This window comes from Triturus cristatus, chromosome 5_2, assembly GCF_964204655.1.
Source record: "Triturus cristatus chromosome 5_2, aTriCri1.1, whole genome shotgun sequence".
Lineage (NCBI taxonomy): Eukaryota > Metazoa > Chordata > Amphibia > Caudata > Salamandridae > Triturus > Triturus cristatus.
In genome coordinates, this window is record NC_140588.1 from 1,013,289,486 (window position 1) to 1,013,315,658 (window position 26,173).

General features: G+C 42.7%; 1 protein-coding gene across 1 annotated transcript in view; it reads right to left on the reverse strand.

Moving 5' to 3' along the window:
* LOC146829594 (rho GTPase-activating protein 20-like) overlaps positions 1 to 26,173 on the reverse strand; it is a 462,099-nt gene that overhangs the window by 59,753 nt on the left and 376,173 nt on the right. The window contains exons 12-14 of the mRNA XM_085608292.1: positions 20,431 to 20,540; positions 18,404 to 18,593; positions 13,706 to 13,826 (exon numbers count right to left, since the gene is read on the reverse strand). Of these exons, the coding sequence (XP_085464418.1) occupies positions 13,706 to 13,826; positions 18,404 to 18,593; positions 20,431 to 20,540 (421 nt within the window). The remainder of the gene's footprint in view (positions 1 to 13,705; positions 13,827 to 18,403; positions 18,594 to 20,430; positions 20,541 to 26,173) is intronic.

A 26,173-nucleotide genomic window follows, 5' to 3' on the forward strand; every position in this document is an offset into this window, starting at 1 on the left:
TGGACGAAAGAAATAGTGTCCTGGCATCGATACATCGATGACCTTTTTCTAATTTGGAAGGGTTCAATAGACAAAGCTAAGGAATATATTCAACACCTAAACAACAATGATGTCAACCTACATTTCTCAGGAGAGATTAGTTTAGTGGCAGTAAACTATCTCGACCTGAGAATAGAAGTGAAAGAAGAGAAATTAACAACTGACCTTTACCGAAAACCGACGGCAGGAAACAGTATCCTTCATGCCTCTAGCGGTCACACTGAAAGGTTGAAAAACAGTATTCCACACGGAGAATTCCTTAGACTAAAACGAAACTGCTCAAGACCATGTGATTTTGAGCAGGCAGTTGAGAGCAGTCTCAGGCGATTCGAAACAAGAGGTTACAACACCAATCTCTTGGTGAACACTTTACAACGAGTCAGACAGTTACCCAGGGAACAAATCTTGAAACAAAAACAAACCAATAGATCAATGGAAGGTCAATTCCGGCTGATTACGACCTTTTCTAATGATGCATCCAGTCTAAGAACAATCTTGAGAAAACACTGGCATGTGTTAACAACTGATCCAATAATTGGATCTGATGTTTCGCTGACTCCTAAGATCACGTTCAGAAAAGCACGATCTTTTAAAGATAATTTGGTGCATAGTCATCTAGATCCAATTCCCCGAAAACAGGGTACCTTGAAAGAAATGAAAGGTTTCTATCCTTGTGGAAAATGCAAGGCTTGTGCCTTTAGCAAGAGAGTCTTAAGTTATAACGTCAAAGGCTTAAAAAGAGGGAAAACTATCACCAAATTTCTGACCTGCCAAACCTCATATGTGGTATACTGTTTGAAATGTCCATGTGGACTCATGTACGTTGGCAGCACTATACATAGTGTTAAGATCAGAATTCTAGAACATATGCGAGCCATAGCGAAAAAAGATTTCAACTACCCTGTAGCACGGCATTTTGCCATAAAACACAGCAGCAATAGGGACCTTTTGCAGTTTTTCGCCATCGACTGTTTTTGCACATGCCAGAGGAGGGGATAGAGTGTCAAGACTTAGACGACTGGAATCGAGATACATAATCGATCTCCAAACAAAAACCCCATATGGGTTAAATTCAGGAGAGGAATTGATAGTACATCTAGGGATCTAGAAGTACACACTCCAGTAGTCATCGTTATCTCAGCAAAATAATTGACCTTTCTGTTATTTGTTATCTGTGATTTATCATTGTTATTTATCACTATTATCTTTTGATTATATTTATAGATTTTTTGATCTTTGGTCAAATTATGATATATTCGTGTTTCTCTATTTCTTTTTCTTTTTACAGATACTGATTGTCTGTGATTACATATTTGATTGGATAATATTAAGCTGATACACGGCCTATATGAAGGGTTTAGCAACCGTTTATTTCCTCGGTTGTTAACTGCCGATCCACGGCTTTATGACTTGAATACGGGTTGAATCGCATTAAGCACAATGAATTGAGTGTTTACTTTGTTTGATTTGCCTTTCTCGATTTCGACCTTTGTATATAACATTAAGGGCAAATGAGGATCTGACGAATTCTGTCTATACGCAATGATATGCATAGATCGTTATTTTCATGGTCAACCCAATTCTTTTGCTTGTACATTTGTGTATAATATATCTTTGTACATAACATCGAATGAAATAGCAATAATATGACCCTTCAAAGATGGCGCCTAAGAATATTAGGTCGCCACCCCCTCTGACTACCTTTATGTTTACAAAACAATCACGTGTATATAAGAAAGCACTTTGTTATGAATCGAGTAACAACACTGAAGAAGGACTAGTTCCGAAACGCGTTTGTTGTTTTTTCCACACATCTCCACCACGATTGTTTGTAGTCAAAAATAAATGATGCCACAGCCACCAATCCTTTGAACAGCGTGTTTATTTTTCTTTAAGTTTCGGCCAAATCACTCAAAGCCTTTCGGAGAAGACCTTCTTTCTCACGAGTACGAGTGTAACGTAAAGTGCAAGTGTTTATACAAACTCAGTGACACACCTCCTCTTAATAGACAGTCAAGACAGATCCAATAGCATATGTGAGTACATGGAGCTAGAAAGACAGACTTTAAATACATTCAAGTTGTTTCAAGGAATTTTGCAAAAATGTGTTTTAACAAATGAACATTTGATCAAAAATAAATTATGGTCGTGCAGCACCAAAGAGGACTACAAAACAGAAGAGTGAGGTGATGTGTAAAATATTTAAAGACAGAGGCTATACCTCTAAATGTACTGAGGCAGCCCGTTCCACAGTTGATCTAAGAGAAAGGACCGACCTGATCAAAGAGAAAGAAACAGTAGAGACCGTAGCAAAGAGGGAAACTGTCCGGTTCATAACAAACTACAACCAACAGTCGTGGTAGGTCAGAGAGGACCTGAAAAAATTCTGGGGGGTCCTGAAGATCGACAATGACCTCACAGACTGTTTAGAAGAATACCCACAAGTCACATACCGTAAAGCCAAATCCCTAAAAGATTCAATTTGCAAAGCAGTCATTTCATCCACAACAAGAAAGAGTAGCATACAGGGGTTTTTCACCTGCGGGAAATGTAAGGCCTGCAAATACAGCGTGAAATGTTAAAGAAATCAAACGGTCTCCCCACTGCAGATCGTTCAAAATCCTTCACCACTATTCATGCAACACGGAATTTGTGGTGTATGCCCTTAGGTGTCCCTGTGACAAGTATTACATTGGCAGTACCATACACAAGGCCAATAAACGGGTCCTGGAACACCTAAGGGCAATAAAGAATCATGACAAACAATATCCGGTCGCAAGACACTTTGCTTCTCACCACAATAGCAATAATGCCCTCCTCGCATTTTGTGTCCTTGACAACATCCCAACTAGAACTAGAGGGGGTGATAAGAGTACAAGAGCTCAGGAGACTGGAATCTAGAATGATTATAAAATACCATACCATGCAACCTGAAGGGCACAACTGTGATGAGGGACTGTCAGCACATCTAGGCTAAAGGGGAACCACCAAGCGCCATAGTATAAACTATTCCTAAAATGCAAGAACATCAATATCCATTAATGCTTTTAACCTTGCTCCTTTTGTAAATAACTGTTGTAGTGTATGTAAATAGTGGTCGATATGTTGATTTGGGTGTTCCACCTTGAATTATTTTATTATTCTACAGATCCTTGGCGAGGTATGTAAGGAGAGTTGAATGCAAGGCTGACTGAATCATTATTTCACAAGAATGAATCAAGGAATGAACAGATTTAAGAACACTCTATACCACAGTATGAAAGTAGAACGAATACCCACTGGGTCTGACGTGAGTGCCATTACTGCAATTGTCCTGAAAGTGCTACCTGTACTGTCTTTAAAACCACAGAAGTGTTTTGAGCCAACACTTAGTTACAAGGGAGTTGACAACTGATATACCACCCAACCCAATGGGGCAATACGTCCGGAATTTGTAAATAAGTATCTGGGTTTACACAAGAAAATAATGAGTAGCACGTCAATTTCAATTTTACGATGTGCAATAAGTGTGCCTATTAACACTTTTATACTATTAGTTGTATTCAAATGGACATTTGGTGTAGTCAAGCCGTGTGTCTGCAATGGTCGCAATGCCCACTACGGTTACAATGACGTTGAGACTTTGAGCGCTATGTTGAACAATCAAGTCGGTCCATCTGTATTTCTCGGGCCGCATGGTAAACATAAGCCAAAAAATATGTGCGCAGTGATGAATTGTGCAATTTGTTTAATTTATTTATTTTATCTGCAAACACGACCATTATTTATTTTTGATCAAATGTTCATTTGTTAAAACACATTTTTACAAAATTCCTTGAAACGACTTGAATGTATTTAAGGTCTGTCTTTCTAGCTCCATGTACTCACATATGCCATTGGATCTGTCTTCACTGTCTATTAAGAGGAGGTGTGTCACTGAATTTGTATAAACACTTGCACTTTACGTTACACTCGTTAGAAAGGAGGTCTTCTCTGAAACGCGTAGAGTGATTTGGCCGAAACTTAAAGAAAAATAAACACGCTGTTCAAAGGATTGGTGGCTGTGGCACCTTTTATTTTTGACTACAAACAAACGATCGTGGTGGAGAATAGGGGTTCGCGACCCCGCCACAGCCCACCGCTGAAAGAGGCTCGGGTATCTGCGCGAAAAAGGAGTTGTGGATATATATATATATATATATATATATATATATATATATATATTCACTGAAAAAACCATAGGTTTCACACACGTTATAGTTACAAATTAGCATTTAAAAAACCTTGCAAATTCACTTAAAAAAACCATAGGTTTCACACATGTTATAGTTAGCTGGACATTTCACTCGTAAAAAACCAATGAAATTCCCCCGTTAGAGTTACTGCAGGCAACTATAACTCACGCGACCGCAATCCTCTGCTGATGACGTCAGATATTACATCACTGTATTTAGACACTTATTTACCCATGTCTTCTTCCATTAATCTTTAGCTATACATATATTACAAATATTTATTTTTCGTAAAGACACATATGTCATCAGTGATGTAATATCTGATCATCAGCTGAGGATTGCGGTCGCGTGAGTTATAGTCGCCTGCAGTAACTATAACGGGGGAATTTCATTGTTTTTTTACGAGTGAAATGTCCAGCTAACTATAACATGTGTGAAACCTATGGTTTTTTAAGTGAATTTGCAAGGTTTTTTAAATGCTAATTCGTAACTATAACGTGTGTGAAACCTATGGTTTTTTCAGTGAATTTGTACGTTTTTTTAAAAGCTAAGTTATGTATTATGTACCCTGCGCGCGCTGTGGCCGCCCGGTGCGCTTCGCGCACCGAGCACCCACTGTTCGCAGTGCGTGCCGTGCGTGCAGGGTGCGCGCACCTCGCGATTTTTAAAAAAAAATTCAAAATTGTTTTTTACTCCCTTGGGGGTCCTTCTGTGACCCCCTGACCAAGGCTAGGTGGTCAGGAACTGTCCACTCTGCCCCCTTTTCACGTTCTCCACCTTTTTTTTTCACCCCCTCAGACTGCAAGAGACAAAATGGCGGCCGACACTTCCTGGTTTTGACCGATTCGAATGTTTACCGACATCTAACAACCAATCTGAATTGCGCTTGCGCACAGTGCGCGCGTATAGATATTGATATGCTTTTAAATGCTATTTTCTCAGGAAATACTGAACAGATTTACACCAGACCTGCAAAAGGCACTTCCTTGACCTTATGGCTACCTCTCTGCCAAATTTCAAGTAATTCTGTTCAGCCCTTCGGGCTGTAGCTGTGTCTAAAGGTCCTATGGAAAAATGCATGGGGAAAACGCGTTTTGGGACCCCCCTTTTTTCTCGGCCCCCGCTTGACGAATCACCCCGAGACTTTCAGGGTAGGAGCTGAGCGGAGCGCCCCATTACTTTTGAAAATTTCGCAAGGATTCGTCAACCGGCGCCAAAGTTATTCAAAATAGAATTTTGAGATTTCCTATGGAAACTAGGTTGTAACTATAACTATCTACTGGCGACCGCCAGTAGTAAATACGCCTTTGTTTCTGCCTCACATGGGTAGAAAAAGACGGAGAACGGACCCAAGTTATTAAATCTTCGTCGAGCCTGTCCGTCATAATATATATATATATATATATATATATATATATATATTCACTGAAAAAACCATAGGTTTCACACATGTTATAGTTAGCTGGACATTTTACTGATAAAAAAACCAATGAAATTCCCCCGTTATAGTTACTGTAGGCAACTATAACTCACGCGACCGTAATCCTCTGCTGATGCTAATACTGTATTTAGACACTTATTTGCCCATGTCTTCTTCCATTAAATTTTAGCTATACATATATTACAAATATTTTTTTTTCATAAAGACACATATGTCATCAGCAGAGGATTACGGTCGCGTGAGTTATAGTTGCCTACAGTAACTATAACGGGGGAATTTCATTGGTTTTTTATCAGTAAAATGTCCAGCTAACTATAACATGTGTGAAACCTATGGTTTTTTCAGTGAATTTGCAAGGTTTTTTAAATGCTAATTCCTAACTATAACGTGTGTGAAACCTATGGTTTTTTCAGTGAATTTGGACGGTTTTTTAAATGCTAAGTTACTTTACGCCATTTGTGGCGTGCGCGCCCACTTAACGCAGTTTTTTCCGTGCGCGCACGGTGCGCTTCGCGCACCGTGTGCGCGTTACGCTAGATGGGCCATGAACGCACGATGCGCTTCGCGCACCGTGCGCACATGGAGGTCATATGATGAGCATCGTTGTGACAGGTAAAATATAGGTTTTGTTTATCTCTGATGAGCCATGCTCAAAAGGTGCCCTTCGGGCACCTTTTGCACACGGGGAGGGGAGAATGTGGATATTTTTTTTTTTTAATTATTATTTCTTACCGTACGCGTACGGTAAGCGTAATCGGCGAAATTTTCGAAAAAATTAAAATTGCCTTTTTTCACTTGGGGGATCGTTGGGGTCTCCCTCGACATGGCTAGGTGCTTGGGAGCTGTGTAACCAGCCCCTTTACATGATTTGCACTTTGTTTTTCAACCCCCTGTCAGAGTGCGAGAGAGAAAATGGCGGCCGCCGCTTCCTGGTTTCGACCGATTCGAATGTTTACTAAGATCTAAGGGCCAATCAGAATCGCGCTCGCGCACGCCACCGTACGCGTACGGTAAGCGCACCGTAAGCGCACCGTACGCTGGCTCAGATATATATATTGATTTAAAGGCTATTTTCTCAGAATCTACTGAACAGATTTACACCAAACCTACAAAAGGCACTTCCTTGACCTGAGGACTACCTCTCTGCCAAATTTCATTAAATTCTGTTCAGCCGTTCGGGCTGTAGCTGTGTCTAAAGGTCCTATGGAAAAATGCATGGGAAAAACGCGTTTTGGGACCCCCCTTTTATCTCAGCCCCCGCTTGACGAATCCCCCCGAGACTTTCAGGGTATTTTGAAAAATTCGCGAGGATTCGTCAACCGGCGCCAAAGTTATTCAAAATAGAATGTTGCGGATTTCCTATGGAAACGTGGTCCTAACTATAACTACCTACTGGCGACCGCCAGTAGGTAATATATATATATATATATATATATATATATATAACCAAAGGATTCCGCCGCCAAACAGACGAAATAGACAAAATAGCAGACCCAGATTCAGTGCAAATGTATAGTTTATTGGACAAACGCCCGCACCTCCGCCATGATGCCTTTCTGCCTCCCACGAGGCCTTGATCACATGACGCAAAATGGAGTCATGTTTTCATTTTTAAAGTGCTAGTGCCAGGTAAAACACACGTGATTATCGTCATCCTGGAAATGGACAAAACATTCTTTGTATACCTATCACAGTGTAGCATATAAATAATTCTAAAATAGAAATAAATATGTGCAAAGCTTGTTGACAATAAATAAATAAATAAATAAATATTCTCAGAGCCTTGTGAATATTGGGCATAGAAAACACACAGTTAAAATCAAGTAAAATCCATTTAAATAAATAAATATCAGATTTAACATTTCAGTGTGCTGACTCTGTGGGTATCGGGTTAAAACTTATTAATCTGTATTCAGAAGTGACGGATCAAGGTTATGCATACAATATACAAAATGCCTCAAGGATTTATCACATCCTCCCCAATATACATCCAATTTTTTGGCTACTGTAACTCATCCACAGGTCAAACGTAATAGTAACCATACCCGGCTCTTATTTATTGTATAGTCAAGTGTTCACATAATTAATGAAGCTCTGCCTTGTGTGGTAAAACAAGTCCTTCCCAAGTGGGCAAAGATCCATGATATTCTTAAATAGAGCGCTCGTGCATCTAAAAACATAAAAGGCGCCCTCACCCTACTAAATTGCAGCCGCAATAAAGTTTATAAAATTGTGTATAAAATTATAATTAAACTAACCCTAAAATTCACAGATAAATAAACAAATTTTTCTAATATTCAGCTAAAAGGAGATTACCAATGAACAGTGCATGAGGTAGACAATGTTACAGGCAAGTGAAGAAATCCTCACTTACATTCAGGCCCTGTGGTGCTTTACAATCCAATTCTAAAATGTATTGGGTTTCCAGTTTGCGCAAAAGGTATTCTCGATTACCACCCCTTCTAAGTGGCAAGACTGTATCTATGGCAAAGTATTTCAAATGTTGTACATCACTGCCATGCTGTTCTCTGAAATGTCGCTCCATGGGATACGCAGAATCATTACTGGTTATTGCTCGCATGTGCTGGAGTATCAGTTTGTGGACCTGCAGCTTAGTGCTACCCACATAGCGCAGGACACACGGACACTCCACCACATACACCGTAAACTCAGTTTTGCAATTAAGAAATGTTGTTATTGCAACTGGTTTCTGTGTAAAGGAGGTGGTATATGTTTTGGTATTATAGCCTTGCTTACACGCTCTACAGCTGGAGCATTTGAAAAATCCTGTTCTACCACTGAGCCAATTTTTCGGTGTGGTAATCTCGGGGCGGCTCCTAATCAAGCATTACTCTTGGAGCGCGCTTTCCTATACGTAATACTGGGAGTTGCAGATATACGTTCCCCCAGTATGGGCTCGTTCAAGACTAATGGCCAGTTCTTATTCACTATTTTTCTCAGTGTCTTGTGCTGTCGATTAAACGTCAGCACCAACCTGGTAGGTTAGTCAATAGATTGAGACGGGTTAACCTCCTTCATGAGACGATCAGCTAATATTTCTGAACGTTGCTGTTTGTTGCCCTTGTTGATTGCTGACATCACTACGCTCTCTGCATACCCTGTAGCTAAGAACCTGTCTCTGCTGGCTTGTTGGACCTGTATACAGTCCACTTCTGTGCAGCATATTCTTCTAATCCGCAGCATTTCCCCATAGGGAATGCTATTAATTAAGTGAGGCGGGTGATGACTACAAGCATGCAGCACAGTGTTGCCAGCCGTGGATTTTCTGAGAATGTGTGTTTCTAGCCTATTGTTAGAGGTAAAGACCTCCACGTCCAAAAAGATTATTCTTTCCTTACTTATTTGTGCTGTAAATTGTAAGTTTAAGCTATTGTAGTTTAACTCCGATATAAAGTTTTGCGCATCCATTTCATTGCCCTTCCATACCAAAAACAAATCGTCAATGAACCTATACCAACAGAGAACATGTCTGGAGAGTACATCACTGTGAGTTGCCATGAGGACCCGCTCCTCCCACATGCCCATATGAAGACAGGCATAACTGGGAGAGAAGCAGGCCCCCATGGCCACTCCTCTGACTTGTTGGAAGGTTGGATATATATAAAGGTGTATATGCATATATCTTTTGTTAATGCTGCGGGGTCCCCACACATGGTTGGGACTGTTCAGTGCTTATGACTATTGAGGAGTTTCCTCCAGAAGTGAATTATATTTACAGGGAGTACCTTTTCAGCTTTGTATTGGTACTCTCAGACCCACTCACAGACCCACATAGGCACTCACACCACCAATCACTGACCTACAGAGGTATTGACACACCCACTCACGCACACAGGCACCCATGTAGGCCCCCACACATCCACTCACAGACTCACACAGACAAACACATTGACTCACAGACCCACTCACATCTACTCACAGACCCACTCACACACCTACTCACAGACCCACACAGGCACTCATGCAGCCACTCACAGACCTACACAGGATCTCACACATTCACTCACAGTCTGACACAGGTACTCACACACACACACTCACAGATCCACACAGGCACTCCCACACCCACGCACAGACCCACACAGGCACTCACATACCCACTCACAGACCAATAGACACTCACACACCCACCCAGACACTCACTCATAGTCCCACTCACACACTCATTCACAGACCCACAGAGACACTCCCAGTCATACACCCACTCACATACCTACACAGGCTCTCACATACCCACTAACAGCCCATACAGGAATTCACACACCCAGTGAGAAGCTCACACAAGAACTCACACCCACTGAAGCACTTACACACCCACTGACAGACTTGCTCAGGCCACTTACACAACCACTCACAGACCCTCACACCCACTCACAGACTCACAAACCCACTCAGAGACCCATACAAACACTCATACACCCACTGACAGGTCCAGACACCCACTGAAAGAACCACACAAAAACTCACACGCCCAGTGAAAGACTCCTAGACACTCGCATACCCATTCAGAAACCCACACAGCCACTCACAGAGCAACACAGGATCTCACACACTCACAGACATAACAACATGTGTATTTGTAAAGCGCAACTTGTCGCTGAATAACAGATGTTTATTGTTATCCAACTTAATGGTACCCATTTTATTGACCTCAGGTGGATGAAAAGCTGAGTGAACCCATCAGGATTTGAACCTATGATCTTGAGGTCAAACACAGGCCTCCACAGTGGACACATTAGTCCACTAAGCCACCAGACCCGGCTTTCAGACCTACACAGGATCTCACACACTCACTCGCAGACCCACACAGGGATTCAGACTGACATAGGCACTTACACACCCACTCAGATGCACACAGCCACAAAGACCAGTACACACACTTACAGACCCACAGAGGCACTCACAAACTCACTCACAGACCCACACAGTAAGATATATAGGTTTGTGTCTATATATATATATATGTATCTACACACACATCTTCAAAGTGCAGAGATATGAAGTTAAGAATAGTAAATCTATACTTGCTCAATATGCTCTTATGTTTCAATATTTTGTCCTCAATATTCTGTTCATGATAGAGTATTACAATATTCCTAACCTCAATAGCCGAATATTCTACAGTGCAATAGTAATTACATTATGCAAACTTAGGTGAGGCAAAGGTAGATAGTCATAAAGTAAGGAACAGATGCTGTGACAGCGGTTCATACAAAACCAGAGAGTTCACTGCAGAGTTGGCAGAGAACTCTAAAATTGGTGGGAAGAGTGAAGACACGGCGGCAGATGTAAAGTTCTCTTTCACCTGGACTGCCTTTACTCCATACAGCAAAGTCTAAATCGGGCCCAATACCTTCTTAAGTGTGAATATACAATAATAAAGGGAAGTATTCTGGAAGCAAAGTTGTTTGAGAGCAAACAAACTTGAAACTATTTCTTGAATTATCTTTTGCAGTCAAAGACTTGGGGGGGCCTATTTACAATGATTTGAACTTTATGGCACTGATTCACAATGGTAAACGTACATTTTTGTGTAAGTTTACGATTTTTGGGCAATTCACAATGCAATGTTTACGAGTAGTATCTTTACGACTGCCTATCTTTTTATGTGCGGTAACCCTCTCAAATAAGTCATCTTTTTATCAGTCTTAAAAATTTAACTAGCAATAACAAGCCATTGAAAGTGGTTGATATTGTGCTATATATTTTAATATAAGATGTCAATCCTATTCAAAGTATAGGTTCCGAATACCAACTAATGCTCTCAAGACCCACCTCTGACTATAACATGTTCACCTACATGTCTTACCGGTCCTCATTCTTTTCTGCAATTTAATTTTTTTGCCATTTCAATTCCCACATTCAGACGTTCACCAGATCACGATCTTCTTGCATACAAAGTTCAGACCTCATCTCAATAATTTGCCAGACCTAAGATCTACAAAGTGACTTTAAAAGGATATTGAGGTATGCATTTTAAAAATGCACATAAAATTTGGGGTGTGGAATTGGCAGAGTTTGTCAAATTCCTCCAATTGGCACATGGCGAAATTTTTTCCCCACGAGGCTCCAGAAATGCGATCGGCATCCTTTAGTGAGATTTTCTAACGCGGGCAGTGGAGAGCAGCAGTGGTCAGAGGGCTGCTTCTCAAGCAGATTTGCTGCTGTTCGAGAAGAAAACAAGTTACTTACCTGTAACTTTGGTTCTCCAGTATGGGTAACTTTCATAGATTCCCATAGCTTGTATCATTCCCAGTCGTCGGAATGGGAACATCGGTAAATAAAAAAAATAACATAGCAAGGATTGTCAAACAATTCCTGAAAGGACTCTTTAGAGTTTTCCCTCCAGTTCGACCTCCGACTCCAATGTGGCAACTCAACTTGGTTCTTGCTCATCTCATGAGTCTTCCGTTTGAACCTATTCATAGAGCAGATTTCAAATTTCTGTCATGGAAGGTGGCCCTCCTTCTAGCCTTAACGTCAGCCAGGAGAGTTGGAGAACTTCAAGCTCTCACGATTAAGGAACCTTTTTTACAGTTCAAAAATGACACTCTGATTCTAAGAACGAATCCAAAATGTATTCCAAAGGTCCCTTCGGATTTCTATTTGAATGAACCGGTCGTTCTAAAATCTTTAATCCCTCAACCTACGACTCCAGCAGAAAGGTCTCTTAATTCCTTGAAAGTCCAGAGATGTCTGAAATGTTATCTTTAGCGCACAAAGGATTTCAGGGAATCTGCGCAACTCTTTGTCGCTTTTAGTGCTCCTCGAAAAGGTTTTCCCCTTTCAAAGCAAGGAATTTCACGTTGGATTGCCAGCGCAATTCACTACTATCACCAAGCGGCAGGTAAGCCGCTAGAAGGACGTGTACAGGCTCACTCCACAAGATCAGTTTCATCATCTGCTGCTCTCTTCGCTGGAGTTCCTATCAAGGACATTTGTAGGGCAGCTACATGGAGCAGTGCCCATACTTTCACAAAGCACTACTGCTTGGACTCTTCCACACGGAGTGAGGCGGCAGTGGGACAAGCAGTCTTGAGGAATCTCTTCCAATAAGCGGTGAGCTTTCCCTTCTATCCCTCCTTCCTGTTATTGCACATTTTGTATCTGGTAATATTTACTGACTAATGTATCTGAAAGAAACACGTTAGTTAGATTCCTTACCTTAGAATATCCCCAGGTGTCAGGCTGGATCCGGAAAGATTTTTCGTCAGCAATACCCTTGCGCATTGCTAGGCATCGTCTGCGGCTCCGCGTCCGTCGTCGGCGTTGTGATCGCTGGGATGACGTCGGAGTACTTAGACGCCGCCCTCGCGCGCTGACATCAGTTCTTCTTTTTTCCGCGCCAGTAAGCGCAGCATACCTTTTTGGACTTTTTTGGTTCATCTTTCGAGGCGACCTCGACTCCTGGTGCCGGTAGGGATGCCCGGTTTCAAGCCCTCCTCCCCTGGGAAAGCTCAGCCTTCAGCAAATGTGGTTACTGTTACACAATGGCTACGAAAATTTGAGGCTCTCTCAGGAAGGTTCTAGGGGGTGAGGCTAATCTGATTGGTTGTTACATGTTTTTTGGTCTATTTTACAAAAAGAGGGGGATATGCTACAAAATGAGATGAGGCCTAGGCCTTTCTTTCTCTTTTGTACCTACTGCTATGTTATTTTTTTTATTTACTGAGGCTCCCATTCCGACGACGGGGAATGATAAAAGCTATGGGAATCTATGAAAGTTCCAATACTGGAGTAAGTATTTCGACCTCAGTGGAAATAAAATCCACTCTAATGGCTGCGCGCTCCTGCGCACCGCATGATGCCATTTGTGCTGATTTTCCAGCTGCTGGCTCTAAATTGCAGCGTGACTTGCATATTTTTTGCTTGCTGATGGAACTCTGTGGAACTCATTGAGTTTGTAAGCAACTCCGTTGAATTCTGTGGAGTGAAACTCCATGAGTTCCGCCCACCCTTAATAACAATCAAAATTTCACTAAGAAAATACCTGCTAAATCTTCCGAGCTTCGCGATTCTTCCTCCTCATCAGTCCTTCCGAAAAACAACAGGCTCTCGTCCCCGAAGATTTGTAGGGAATGTTCAATCAGAAACTGTACCAAAATGGCCACCTATTGGATGCACGCAATAGTTAGATATGGGAAGGTGAATGCCAACACTGAGAGTAACAGACTAGTGACAAATAACATTTCCCTAAATGCACATGACAGATTTTTTAGTGTAATAACAACGGTTGATGCAGCTTATTAGTGGCCAGGCAGCTAGCTACAGGCTTACTCACAATATAGGGATTGCTCAGTGGTTGTAACAGCCATTTTTGTGCACAGAGTTCAATTCTGTTGATCTCCTCATCATTCGGATATTTTCACCACCATAGCATATTTGTTGTCTGCTGAAGAGTCCAATTATGTCCACACATTTTTTATTTTTAAAAAGAGTCTTCCTGTACTATTCTCTAGTTGCTTTACCACTGTAATCTAAATTCTTATTCAGAGTTTAGGGACAAATATATAGAGGTTGATGGATCTGATACTCCATCACAATTGTGGCAGATAACCTGTTGGCTGTAGTTCAAGTACTATTGGCTATAATGCACTTGTAATATGGCAGACAGGGTATCTGCCACATTTGCAATAGAGTATCCTGTCCAGCAGAATTTTAAAAAAGGCCCTAAATTTTCTTCTGTACGACCCAAAGGGTTCTACTGACTGGTACAGCTACAAAGGGAGGCTCCATCAGCAGGTGCTCTATGATACTCTCAGGATGTATCAACAGGACAAACAGTAAGTGCCTTATACTGGACTATCATGAGATCATACATTTATCGACCTTTCATGACCACCAACGTGCAACTTGAAAGAGATTAGATTCTCCTGGATCATAGTGGGATCAGCCTCTTTAACGAGTGACTTCCACACTGTCTTCCTAATTATATTAATCTGTGTTGTGCATGCATCTTTTTCTTATGTATTGTTTCAATACTATGTTGCTGCTTCTTCCCATCACCCCAGCCTCCAGTGTGTATTATTAATACATTTTCATACCTAAACTTAAACTGGACCATATCACTAACCTACCTTTAAGATTAGCTAAATGTATTCATTAAGCCCGATCTTAACTATTTCACAACAGCTTTGATACTAAACTAGATGTCTAGTCTTACTTTGCAATAACTTAAACTTGTCTTAAATCTGATCCTAATCTAAACCTTGACCCTAATCACTAACCTGAACCAAGCAAAATCCTACCACTAACACTAACTTGACTGTAGGAAGCTGGCTCTCTATATAGTGAACTAAATCTAACTACACTACTGTGCAGAGTCGAGTGGGTTCCAATGGCTTTACAGAGGCAAAAGTAGATAATACTAAAAGTCGTAGTGCTAAGCAGTTGGTGTACTCAAAGAGGCAATAAATGAGACACACACTTACAGAATGAATCCGAGACCAATTTAGAAAAAGAACACTTATTTATATATATATATTTTGAACTCAAGTACTTTGTTTCACGGCAAGTATCGTTTTTGATAGAAATGGGCACTAAAACATTCAAACCTGTGCTATTTTACGCACAATCTAATCCTATGGGAGGGAAATGTCAAAGAGGCATAAAGGCAGATAGTCTGTTTCAGGGGTTCACCTTCTGGGATCGGAATAGCAGTGGACCAAGGTTCAAAGTACTACCAGCAGTTCTTCGGGAACCGCTCGGATTCTACCGGTAGCAGGGTACTGGTGAAGCTGGTAGCTGGCGCTATGGAGAAGGGGGGCCACATGAAAAGAGCCGTTGCAGGGGGACTTGCTGACATGTCTGAGGGATCCCAAACCGGGGCTCAGCCAGTTCATTGGGACCTGGGTCATGGAGCTTGGGTGCAGAGGGGTTAGGTTAGCTGGGATGGGTGCGCAAATATGCACCTCGTGGTGAGGGACAAACCGCTGGTAGGGGAAAAATCAAAGCGGCTGTGCCACTCTCAAAGTGGGTCTCAGTGATGCTGACATTCAACGGCTGCTTGGTCCTGGTACAGTGAGAATCCGTACTAGTCTCTCGCAGATGGTGTTTAGTGCAGGGCGTCCGGTTGGTCCTGGTGTCTTCACATTCGGGGGGAGACAGATCCGATCTTCCAGAGCATGAGTACCTTCTCTTGGTCGTCTGTGGCGTCGGTCGGGCTGGGAGCTGCTAGGCGGTGGACCGGACTCTGCTTGTCGGTGCTTGCGGACTGCAGGGGAATAGCTCCTCTACTCTAAGGCAGACTGTCTGTGGTTTTTAAAGTGCTGGCAGGCTACCCAAGGCTTTGGTAGTTTTCTATCTTCCGAGAGGAGTCACTCTGTTGTGATTGTCGAGAGAGGGCTGAGGACAACAGGGTTTAGCGCCAAAGTTCTGCTGCAGTTCACGCCAGGCGGTGAATCTTCTTTACTCTTCTGTTGATCTGTCAAATCTGAGTTCTTGGGTTCATGCGTGCCACCTAAATAGTCCATTTAGGGGTGTTTACGGGGAGTGACAGGTAGTAGCCAATGGGCTACCGACCTTTAGGGTATGTACACCCTCAACATGACCACTTCCTGTGGTGAGTGGGTATAACCCTGCCAATAGAAGGCTAATTCTGTCCAAAACAACATGGCGAAATCTGAAAAGTGAGGGTCCACACCAGCTAGCCAGCCCTAGAGGTGGTGTGGGCACACCTCCTAATCTTGTTAATTTTCCCACCTATCTTGCTGCTAAAAAGTGGGAGGAGAGGCCTAAGGTTGCATAACAATGGGCTGCAGGGCCTTTGATGCTTCCCGCTCTGATATGCCCATCCTGCTTGGAGGAGGTGTGATCAGCTCTGCCCAGAACAGGCTTTGTTCCTTACCTCCAAGAGCAAAGGCTTTCACCTCTGGAGGTCAGAAACCTGTCTATAGTGGCTGGCTGGACAAGACCAGTCAGTCAACACACTACTTGTCTTTCGGTTTTCAGGGGGTACCTCTAAGGTGCCCTCTGGGTGCATTTATTAATATACAGCACTCGCATCAGTGTTGTTTTATTAAGATGAGGTGTTTGGTACTAAACACCTTGGGGTTCAGTGAAGCCATCATGCAGCTGGGGAACTCGTAATGACGCTGGGGTACTCGTTATGGCTTCCCTGTGCACTGGTAATACCTAAGGGTGAACTTAGATAGCACCGGGACATATCTACTCCAGCAGATATGCCCTAACACAGGTATAGTGAACTCTGCCTTAGGCTGCAAGGCCTGCTATAGGGGTGTTTTACCTAAGCCACATGTAGTGTTGGAAGGCATGGCACATAGGGATGTGTGCCATGTCAACTCTTTGGTTTTCTTTGCACCAAGTCAAGGTGGCTGGAATGGCAGTTTGCATCAGCTTGGTGAGGGGCCCCTTTAGGTGGCACAATTTGTGATGCAGCCATCTTCAGTTTCAACGACAAAGTTACCACAGGTTACACCTACTAGGGTCTACCAGGGATCCTAAAGTGGTGCCAATTGTGGAACAATTGTACAGTTTAGGTAAAGAACACTGGTACGGGGGGTGTCTGGTTAGCAGGAGCCTAGTACACTCCCATTCAAAGTTGCACCAGATACCAGTGAAAAAGTTGGGGGGTAAGCATGCACCTTAATCCTGGCCCTAATTCCAGCTTTATCTCTAATTCTTCCCCTTAAGCTAACTTAATACCTAAATTGATGTTGTAAGCCTATTCTTCATCTCAGCCACTGCGTTAACGTAATACATACTGATGTCCATAAAACAGATGATTTTACTAATTTCAACAAAATGCAAATCTACTTATTAGCCATTTATGCTTCATAGTGCTGATGTATATGCTTATCTTGTAAAACCTAATAAAAAAGTATTCAAATCAAAATGCAATTCTCTTATTTGATTTGCCCTGATTATTTTAAAGATTTCCACTGAGATGTCCTGAGATAAAATGAAAGAATACTGGAAAAACATGTGCATATCCACAATCAAACATTTTCTGTGAATCAAAATCTCTTCCCCATTAACCCCATTAAATAGGGATAGGGAGTTTCACTCTCCATTCTCACCAGAGAGGTGAGAAAAGCAAACCCCAAAGGTATGTGACTAGCCTCAAAATTACAAGTTTGTGGGTGCTCGCCTACATTTATTTAGGTAGGACCTCTGAGGAATGCCCAAGGCGACCCCTACCCTACATTTGAGATTGTGGAAATTCCATCTCACTGGCAGAATTTCCCTATTCGAGAATACCATGCAGTGGGGAAAGTTCGGCTCTGACAAATCATTTTTTTTCAATATAAGTTGTACCCATGTGCACAAATGATCTGAGAATCAAATCTATGCTACCTTTTAAACAAAGTTGGGGGGCCTACCTCAAATGGCTGTATTATGACGAACCAACTGAATCATTTTATAAAGAAAATAATAACCTGCAAAATAATTGGCAAGTTCTAAACAGAAAGGGGAACAGAATACTGTTTCAAGAGTATCATTGTACCATAATATCATGTGAAAAACATTGAGGAAAAAAATATTGACTAGGATAGGTATACCCAGGGTTCAGTAAAGTGAATCTATACTTACCAATTTTGGATTATTGATATTTTCCTCATGATATCATGGTATAATAATATTCTTGAAACAATATTTTGACATCTAACCACTGCAATCTCCTGTTCTACCGGAAGACCTTTTTAGGAGTCAGTCTGTGGGGTTGTACCTTCCTTGTAGATTTGCTCTCCTCTTCCGGACCTGTAGGGGTCGGCAACCAGAGCATATTGGGCGCTATGCACAGGGCCAGGTTGAAAGCGGTCATCTGGTTCTCCTCCGAGTTCTCCTGAATGTGATAAAGAACTTGAAACAGGTGTTTGAGCAAAATGATGTTGGCTTCGGGGAGTCTCTCCAGCAACCTATGGCCCAAAAGACAACCTATAAATGACATTTGAAACAAACCTCTATGTATTACATATTTTGATTATATTTGCATACCAACAAGTTCCAGAAAGCCTTCACTGTGCCAGGTATAAATTACCATCAACCTAATCTTTGGAAACAATCTCTGAGGCTTTGATACATTAATTCTTGTCATTAACAAGGACGTGGGAAACTAGCTAACAGGCCTCTTAATTTAAAATCAGTCATGTGCCCGTCTCTGGGATCATTACCCAGTGTGTCAGTGGGACAGTAAGGAAGTGAGACCCGCCTGAGACAGCAGGTCTCCATTCTTCTCAAATCCTTGCATCTCAACTGTTTGCAGTAAGTCATGTGTGATGTGCTTTCCTGAAGGCTCAAAAAGTATATGCTGTAATATAATGTGCACATTGCTATACCCTTGTAAACCGTTAATCATTTCATTACAGGTGAGCGTTGAAATGAACAGGAAGACACTCATTTAAGTGTCAACCAATGAATCAAATACTTTATTCAATTTTAAAGAATAAAATCATACAAATGAACATAAAAGAGAAAAACAAATCACAGTCGTACATGAATACACTTATTATACTTGTGACATAAAAGTATAAATGTACCCCATAAAAAGGGTATTATAATTAGACAGGAAGAAACGAAATCGAGAACAAACACCTTAATACCCTCCCCTAGCTTCCTGAACTTACTTAAGTGTCATTCTAAAGGCAGGATGTGTCCCAGAGTGGACGTGGGCATAGATCAGAACCTGGCAGGGGAGTCAGTACAGAGCTTTTGCGGCATGAGGGTTATACAAAGAGGAAGGAAGTCATGATTTTTCCTAGGCCCATAAAAGCAGAATAAGTTCTATTAGAGAGCAGAATAGTTTGCTATTAGAGAGCACCAATGTTAAGGGAAACTGGCCTTTCCTAATGCTCACTCTTATGGATCTTGAGTTGAAAAAATAAAGGACCCGATGTAGAATTTGACAGATGGTACTCTGTCAGTCAGGGTGGCAGACATTACCTCCATCATCTTGACAGACTACCATCTGTCAAATTTAGAGATGATTGGGGGCACAGCGGTCATCTTTGTAGATTGAAAGCAACCACCATACCAGTGGTTGCCTAAAGTCCATCTCTATATGAAGTGTACAGTGTACTCTGTAGTGTTTGCAACAAAGTACTGTGTCCACCAGAGTGTAAACCTGGCCCAAATTTAATGAACTGATCATCGATTCTGATTAGTATGTGGGAGAGACTTTGTTTCCAAGTACAAAGCAGAATTTCTAAATTAGGCAGACGACTCAAGAGTTCACACTGGAAACTATTAAAGGCTTCTTAGTAAAGTGGTGGCAGAATCTCCCTTTTTTAGTATATTAGCAGCTGGCCAGTAGCATCTTGTACCTTCTAAAGATGGTCTTATCAGTTGTAAGGATCTCTTTTCCATGTACAAAAACATAAGCCCTGACAAGTTATTAAACGTCTAGTGCACCAATCTCAGAATCTGGGTTTCTAATGATTGCTGAAATATTGAGCCACAGTTGCTGGGCATAGACTGAGCAGCGAAGCCTAAGAGTTGACGCTTTTCATTGCCAAAATAAACCATAAAATAGAGGCAAGAGATGTGACCTACTAGGTGCAAGCAGTGGAAAATATTCCTGCATCTTATAGAACTAGTCAAATAATGTTTCCAAAAACTGAGAAAGAGGACAGTGCATAACAGGCAACATTATTGTGCCTCTAACTATGCTAATGTGACTATTGCGGTTCGTTCTGTCTCACCTCGTCACTACAATGACACACTTCTGCAAACCCACCAATTTATCATTTCACAAACCTTTTAATGGCTTCAGTTTTAAACTCCAGATGCTGCATATCCAAGGTCTCCATCCACAATCCGTACATTTCTGAGGATAGAACACTGTCAGGTATATTGCGCAGAAAATCCTGAATTAAATGTACACGCACAGTGGTTGGTCAGTTTCCTTTTCATTTGTTAAACATGCCACTCTTTTACTATCATAAAAGCATAGAATGATCTACAACAAAAACATTTTGGTACTAGCGACCTGCTACAAGGGCCATATATAGACTAGCTTTAGTTTCATTGTACGTATTGTGATACCATTAAGCTCATATGCACAGCCACTGCTAAAATACCTATCATTCATAAATATCTTTGTGCAGAAATTTTGATGTGTTTTAAGTTCTTAAAATCCAAACGTACTTGCCATCATTGATAGGATCAGGCCAATGTATTACACCAACTTCTGACTTAGCATATTTGGGAGGGCTGCTCCATAATCAGTCTGGCATTGTGCAAGTGTTGTAGGAAAACACATGGATACCGTAGATATTTTGGCAGTAGATTCATTGCGGACTTATTTTTTGGAGGTACAAATACTGAATATCGACTTCATTATGTAGAATGAGCATACTTTTGTGGTCATAATATTGGGATGACAAAAATATCAAAGAAGCAAATAGCAATATATTGTTTCTGTGCTTATAACAGTAATATTGATAAATAAAGTATTGTGGTTTATTATTTTTGTGAAATTATTCTATTTAGAAATATAAATTAAATAATGTGTATTTATTGTTGAATTATTTACACATCTATTTTTCATTCAGGTAATGAACAAGTTACTTACTTTCGGTAACCCATTCTCTGGTAGAGACAGGATGTAGCCGCAGATTCCTTATCTTTTAATTTCCCGGGCATCAGACTGGATCTGGAAGATTTTTGTGCGACTAATACCCATGCGCCGCTAGGTGGCGTTGATCGGTTCCGCACTGTGCCGTCCACGCTCGAAGTGGAGTCTGCATCACCTATACAGGTGCCACCTCAGCGCGTACAAATTAATATTCACGGCTTCACACACTGGGAGTACAGAGCCATGAAGTGCACTGACACTGGTGTGTCCCAACGAGGTCCCTGAAAGGGATTAGTCCTGACCCTAGAAACTTGTCTTCCTGAGTGGGGAGGATGGGTAGGTCGGTAAGGAATCTGCAGCTCGATCCTGTCTCTACCAGATAATGCGTTACCAAAGGTAGTTAACTTGTTCATCTGATAGAGACATCTAGCCGCAGATTCCTTACCTCTGAATGCATACCCACCAATACCATACCCGGTGGTGGGCTGCGGACAAATTCTAAACTAAAAAGCCTTGCAGGACTGAATGGGCGAAGTGCCCGTCTCTGCGGACCGGACTGTCCCGGCAGTAGTGTTTAGTAAACATGTGCAGAGACGCCCACATTGCTGCCTGGCAGATGTCCAGGACTGGGACTCCACATGCTAATGAAGTGGCTGCAGCTTTAGACCTTGTATAATGAGCCCTTAAGCACTCAGTGGGATGCTTTTTACCAGCGCGTAGCAGATTTTAATACAGAGAACGACCTTGCACGAAATGGTTCATTTCTGTTCCGCCCAACCCTTCTTCGCTCCAACATACCCCACAAAGAGTTGGTCATACACCCGGAACTCTTGTGTGCGGCCAAGGTAGAATGACAACGTTCTCTTTGGGTCCAGACGGTGGAGTCGCTGCTCTTCTTTTGAGGGACGTGGAGGATCGCAAAAAGTGGGCAAGCGGATAGATTGGCCCACATAGAAAGATGTCACCACTTTCGGGAGGGTAGAGGCTCTAGTGCAAACCACCAATTTGTCTGGAAAAACAGACAGGAATGGAGGCTAGGATGATAAAGACTGCAGCTCACTAACCCTCCAGTCAGATGTTATTGCCACTGGAAAGGCTGACTTGTCTCGTCCTCCTGCTTCAACACCCTCCGCATGCTCCGCAAGATCTACAGGTGGATCCCCATCGAAACAAGAAGAACGGTCACCCAGGCCCTCGTCAGCAGCAGGCTAGACTACGGTATCGCCCTATATGCAGAACCCTCGGCCAAACTCCTGAAACGACTACAACGCATACAGAACGCCTCCGCACACTTGATCCTCGACATCCCTCGCCGCAGCCACATCACACCCCACCTGAAAGACCTGCACAGGCTTCCCGTCAACAAGCTCCTCACCCATGCACACAAAGCACTCCACAACACCGGACTGGCATACCTCAAAAGACGACTCACCTTCTACACCCCGAACCACCAGCTCCACTCCGCCGCCCTCGCCACCGTCCCCCGCATCCGAAGAGCGACCACCGGAGGCAGATCGTTCTCCCACCTCGCCGGCAAAACCTTGAACACCCTCCCCACCCTCCTACGGCAGACCAAGGACCTACTCACCTTCAGGAGGCTACTCAAAACCTGGCTATTCGAGCAGTAGCAGCCCCCCCCCCCCCTCCCCCCCTCAGCACCTTGAGACCCTCACGGGTGAGTAGTGCGCTTTACAAATGTTATGATTGATTGATTGACTTGATGGTGAGCAGCCAGAGGGGACAATTTTGAAGAAACTCAAATGGAGCACACACATTAAGAAAGTGAGAACCAAATTAAGGTCCCATTGAGGCATGATGGAAGGAGAGGGGAGAAACATATTTACAAGACCTTCAAGAAACCTATTCACAAATGGCGGACTTAAATAAAGAATGTTGGCCAGCCAGCAGCAGCAAAAAGGCAGACAGAGCCGAAAGGTAAACCTTTAGAGTGCCCAGAGCAGAGTTTTGTTGGGTAAAGGTAAGAATAAAAAGAAAAATATCATAAAGGGAAGCAGAATAAGGATCAAAAGACTGTGGGGGGACGCCTGGCTGCCAAAATAACCATGGAGACTTCGGGAGGAAGGTCAAAAGCTGTCGACTGCTGCTGCTCGATCTCCACGCAACAAGGTGCAGAGTTGGCAGGTTCGGGTGGTTGACCCTCCACTGATGCTACGACAGAAGATCCTCCCGAAGGGGCAGCCTGATTGGAGGATCGATGCTCATGCTGAGAAGCTTAGTATACCAGACTCTCAGTGCCCAGTCCAGACCCACTAGGATGACTTGGGCCAGGTGGTTTCTGATCTTCTTGAGAACTCTGGGCATAAGTGAAATGTGTGGCAATGTGAGCAGGAGGCTTGAGCTCCACTCAAGACAAAAAGTGTTGCAGAGCGAAAGCTGCCTTGGAAACGCCAGCGTGCAAAACTGCTGACAATGCACCTTCTCAGCGGAGGCGAACAGATCTAACCAAGGCTCTCCCCACTGCTGAAAGATCTTGTGCCACCTCTGGATAGAGACACTATTCGTGATCCGCAAGGCTTTGACGACGGAGTTCGTTCACTCGGGCGTTCAGGGAACCTGCCAGGTGTTGAACCACCAGGGATATGCCCTGCTGTTTCAGCCATTTCCAGAGACGCAGAGCCTCTTGGAAAACGGTCCACGACGCCACCCTACCACGTTTGTTGACATACCACGTGGCGGTAGTGTTGCCTATGAGCACTGGTACCATCTTTCCCTTGATGATGGGCAGAAAGGCTTTCAATGCTAGTGGGATCACTCAGAGCTCCAGCATGTTTATGTGGAGTCTGGACCAGAGTCCTCTGATCTCCACCTCTCGCAGTGGGCCAACCCATCCCAAGAATGACACATCAGTCACTACAGTGAGTTCTGGTTGGTGAAGGGAGAGAACCCAATTGTGGTTTGTAAGCCACCACTGCAAGTCTTTTGCAGTTCCCTCAGATCTGGACCATGTTGGAGAGATTCCCCTGATGTTGCGCCAATTGGAACTTCAGGTCCCACTGCAGAGCCCGCATATGCCATCTGGAAAGCGTTACTAGCAGGATGCAGGAGGCCATGAGGCCCAGAGCCTTAGAGTCTCTCACCGAAACCTAGGATAGAGGCTGAAACATTGGTATCATAACCTTAATATCCTGGACTCGCCGCTGGGAGGGATAAGCCTGAAACTGTTCTGTGTCCAGAACAGCTCTGATGAAAGAGAGCATCTGAGAGGGGGTAAGGTGTGACTTCAGCACATTGATAATGAACTCCAGTGAATACAGAAAGTTTGCTGGTGTCTGGAGGCGGGAGATGACAGCTTGGGGTGAGCCCGTCTTCAGCAGCCAGTCATCGAGATTGGGGACGTCTAGCACCCCTGATCTGTGCAGATGAACTGCAACCACCGCTATCACATTGGTGAACACGCGAGGGGCACTGGTAAGGCGAAAAGGAAGCATGGCGAATTGAAAGTGATCATGGCCTACCCTAATCCACAGGTAACACCGATGGGCAGGCAGGATGGGAATATGAAAATAGGCATCCAGCAAGTCCAACGCTACCATCCAGTCCCCTGGGTCCAGGGCAGAAAAAACTTTAGGCACTGGGCCTGATTAATACAAGTAAACTTACACATTTGTGTAAGTTTAGTTTTCTTATCCACAAAGGTAAACTTAGACCAAAAGTCTAACTTTACTACTTTTCTGCACTCACAAATGTAAAGTAAGACCAAAAGTCTAACTTTACTACTTTTTGGTATTCACAAAGCTAAGTTGCTCCTAGAAAGAGCCTTTTGGTCTAAGTTTATCTTTGTCAATACCGAAAAGTAGTAAAGTTAGACATTTGGTCTAAGTTTACCTTTGTGAATACCGAAGAGTAGTAAACTTACACAAAAGTGTAAGTTTACTCTATTTTTCTAAATTGATTTGGGATTTTACATTTTGTATTTCACTTTTATACTGTTTGAGGGCTTCATACTTTAGACATTGCCTCCAAGTTAAGCCTGTCTGCTTTTGTGCCTAGCTATCAGACAGTTAGGCACAGGATTATTTAGTGACTTTTATGGTTCACCCTAACAAGAATTGTGTTTATTATCCGAGTGGGGCATTCACCTCTCTTAAATAATAACCCAATTTTTTACAAATCCACTTGAAGGTAGTTTCTTACCTGTAATTCTAGTTCGCTCATAGGGGTATTTCCATAATAGTCATAAGCGATGAACAGCCCCGCCCATGTGCAGCAATCCCGGAGCACTTTATCCAATATATGTTCTTAAGTGATGAAGTTCGCCTTTCTTCGCCTTCAGGAAGGCCTTGAAAAGTCACTTAAGAAAGTCATAATGCAGCCTACGAGTAAGATACCGTGGTCATAGTTCTTCATCTTGGAATGGCAAAAGAAGAGACTGTGATTACATATGCTCTCAGAATATGTATTTTTTTGTAATAGCACAGAAAAAGAACCTTCACAAACCCTTTTGCTATGAAAAGACAGATCTGAAGAAGTACAGGGCCATGTATCCCATAGTCTGCCATTATAAGTGAAGAAAAAGAAAGCTGTGCCTTTAAGAGCAGAGAGACCACCAATATCCCATCATGCTTAGCCAGAGGCAGTTACCTCAGTTATTTTTTAAGGTTACATTAAAATTATAATAATGGAGCATGAGATTATTCGTCCACTCCACCGGGGAGGAGGGAGGGCTGATTATGACTTTCATGGAAATACCCCTATGAGGGAACTAGAATTATATGTAAGAAACTATACCTTCTCTCATAGGAGATTTCCATGTATAGTCATAAGCGATGAATAGAACAGCAAGCTCATCCCCCAAAGGCGATGGAGTAGACAGAAACCTACCTGAAATAAACGATGTTAAAAGAATAGATTTGAGGGATGCCTGTCCTACTTGCGCATCCGCTCTAGCATCTGTGTCCAGGC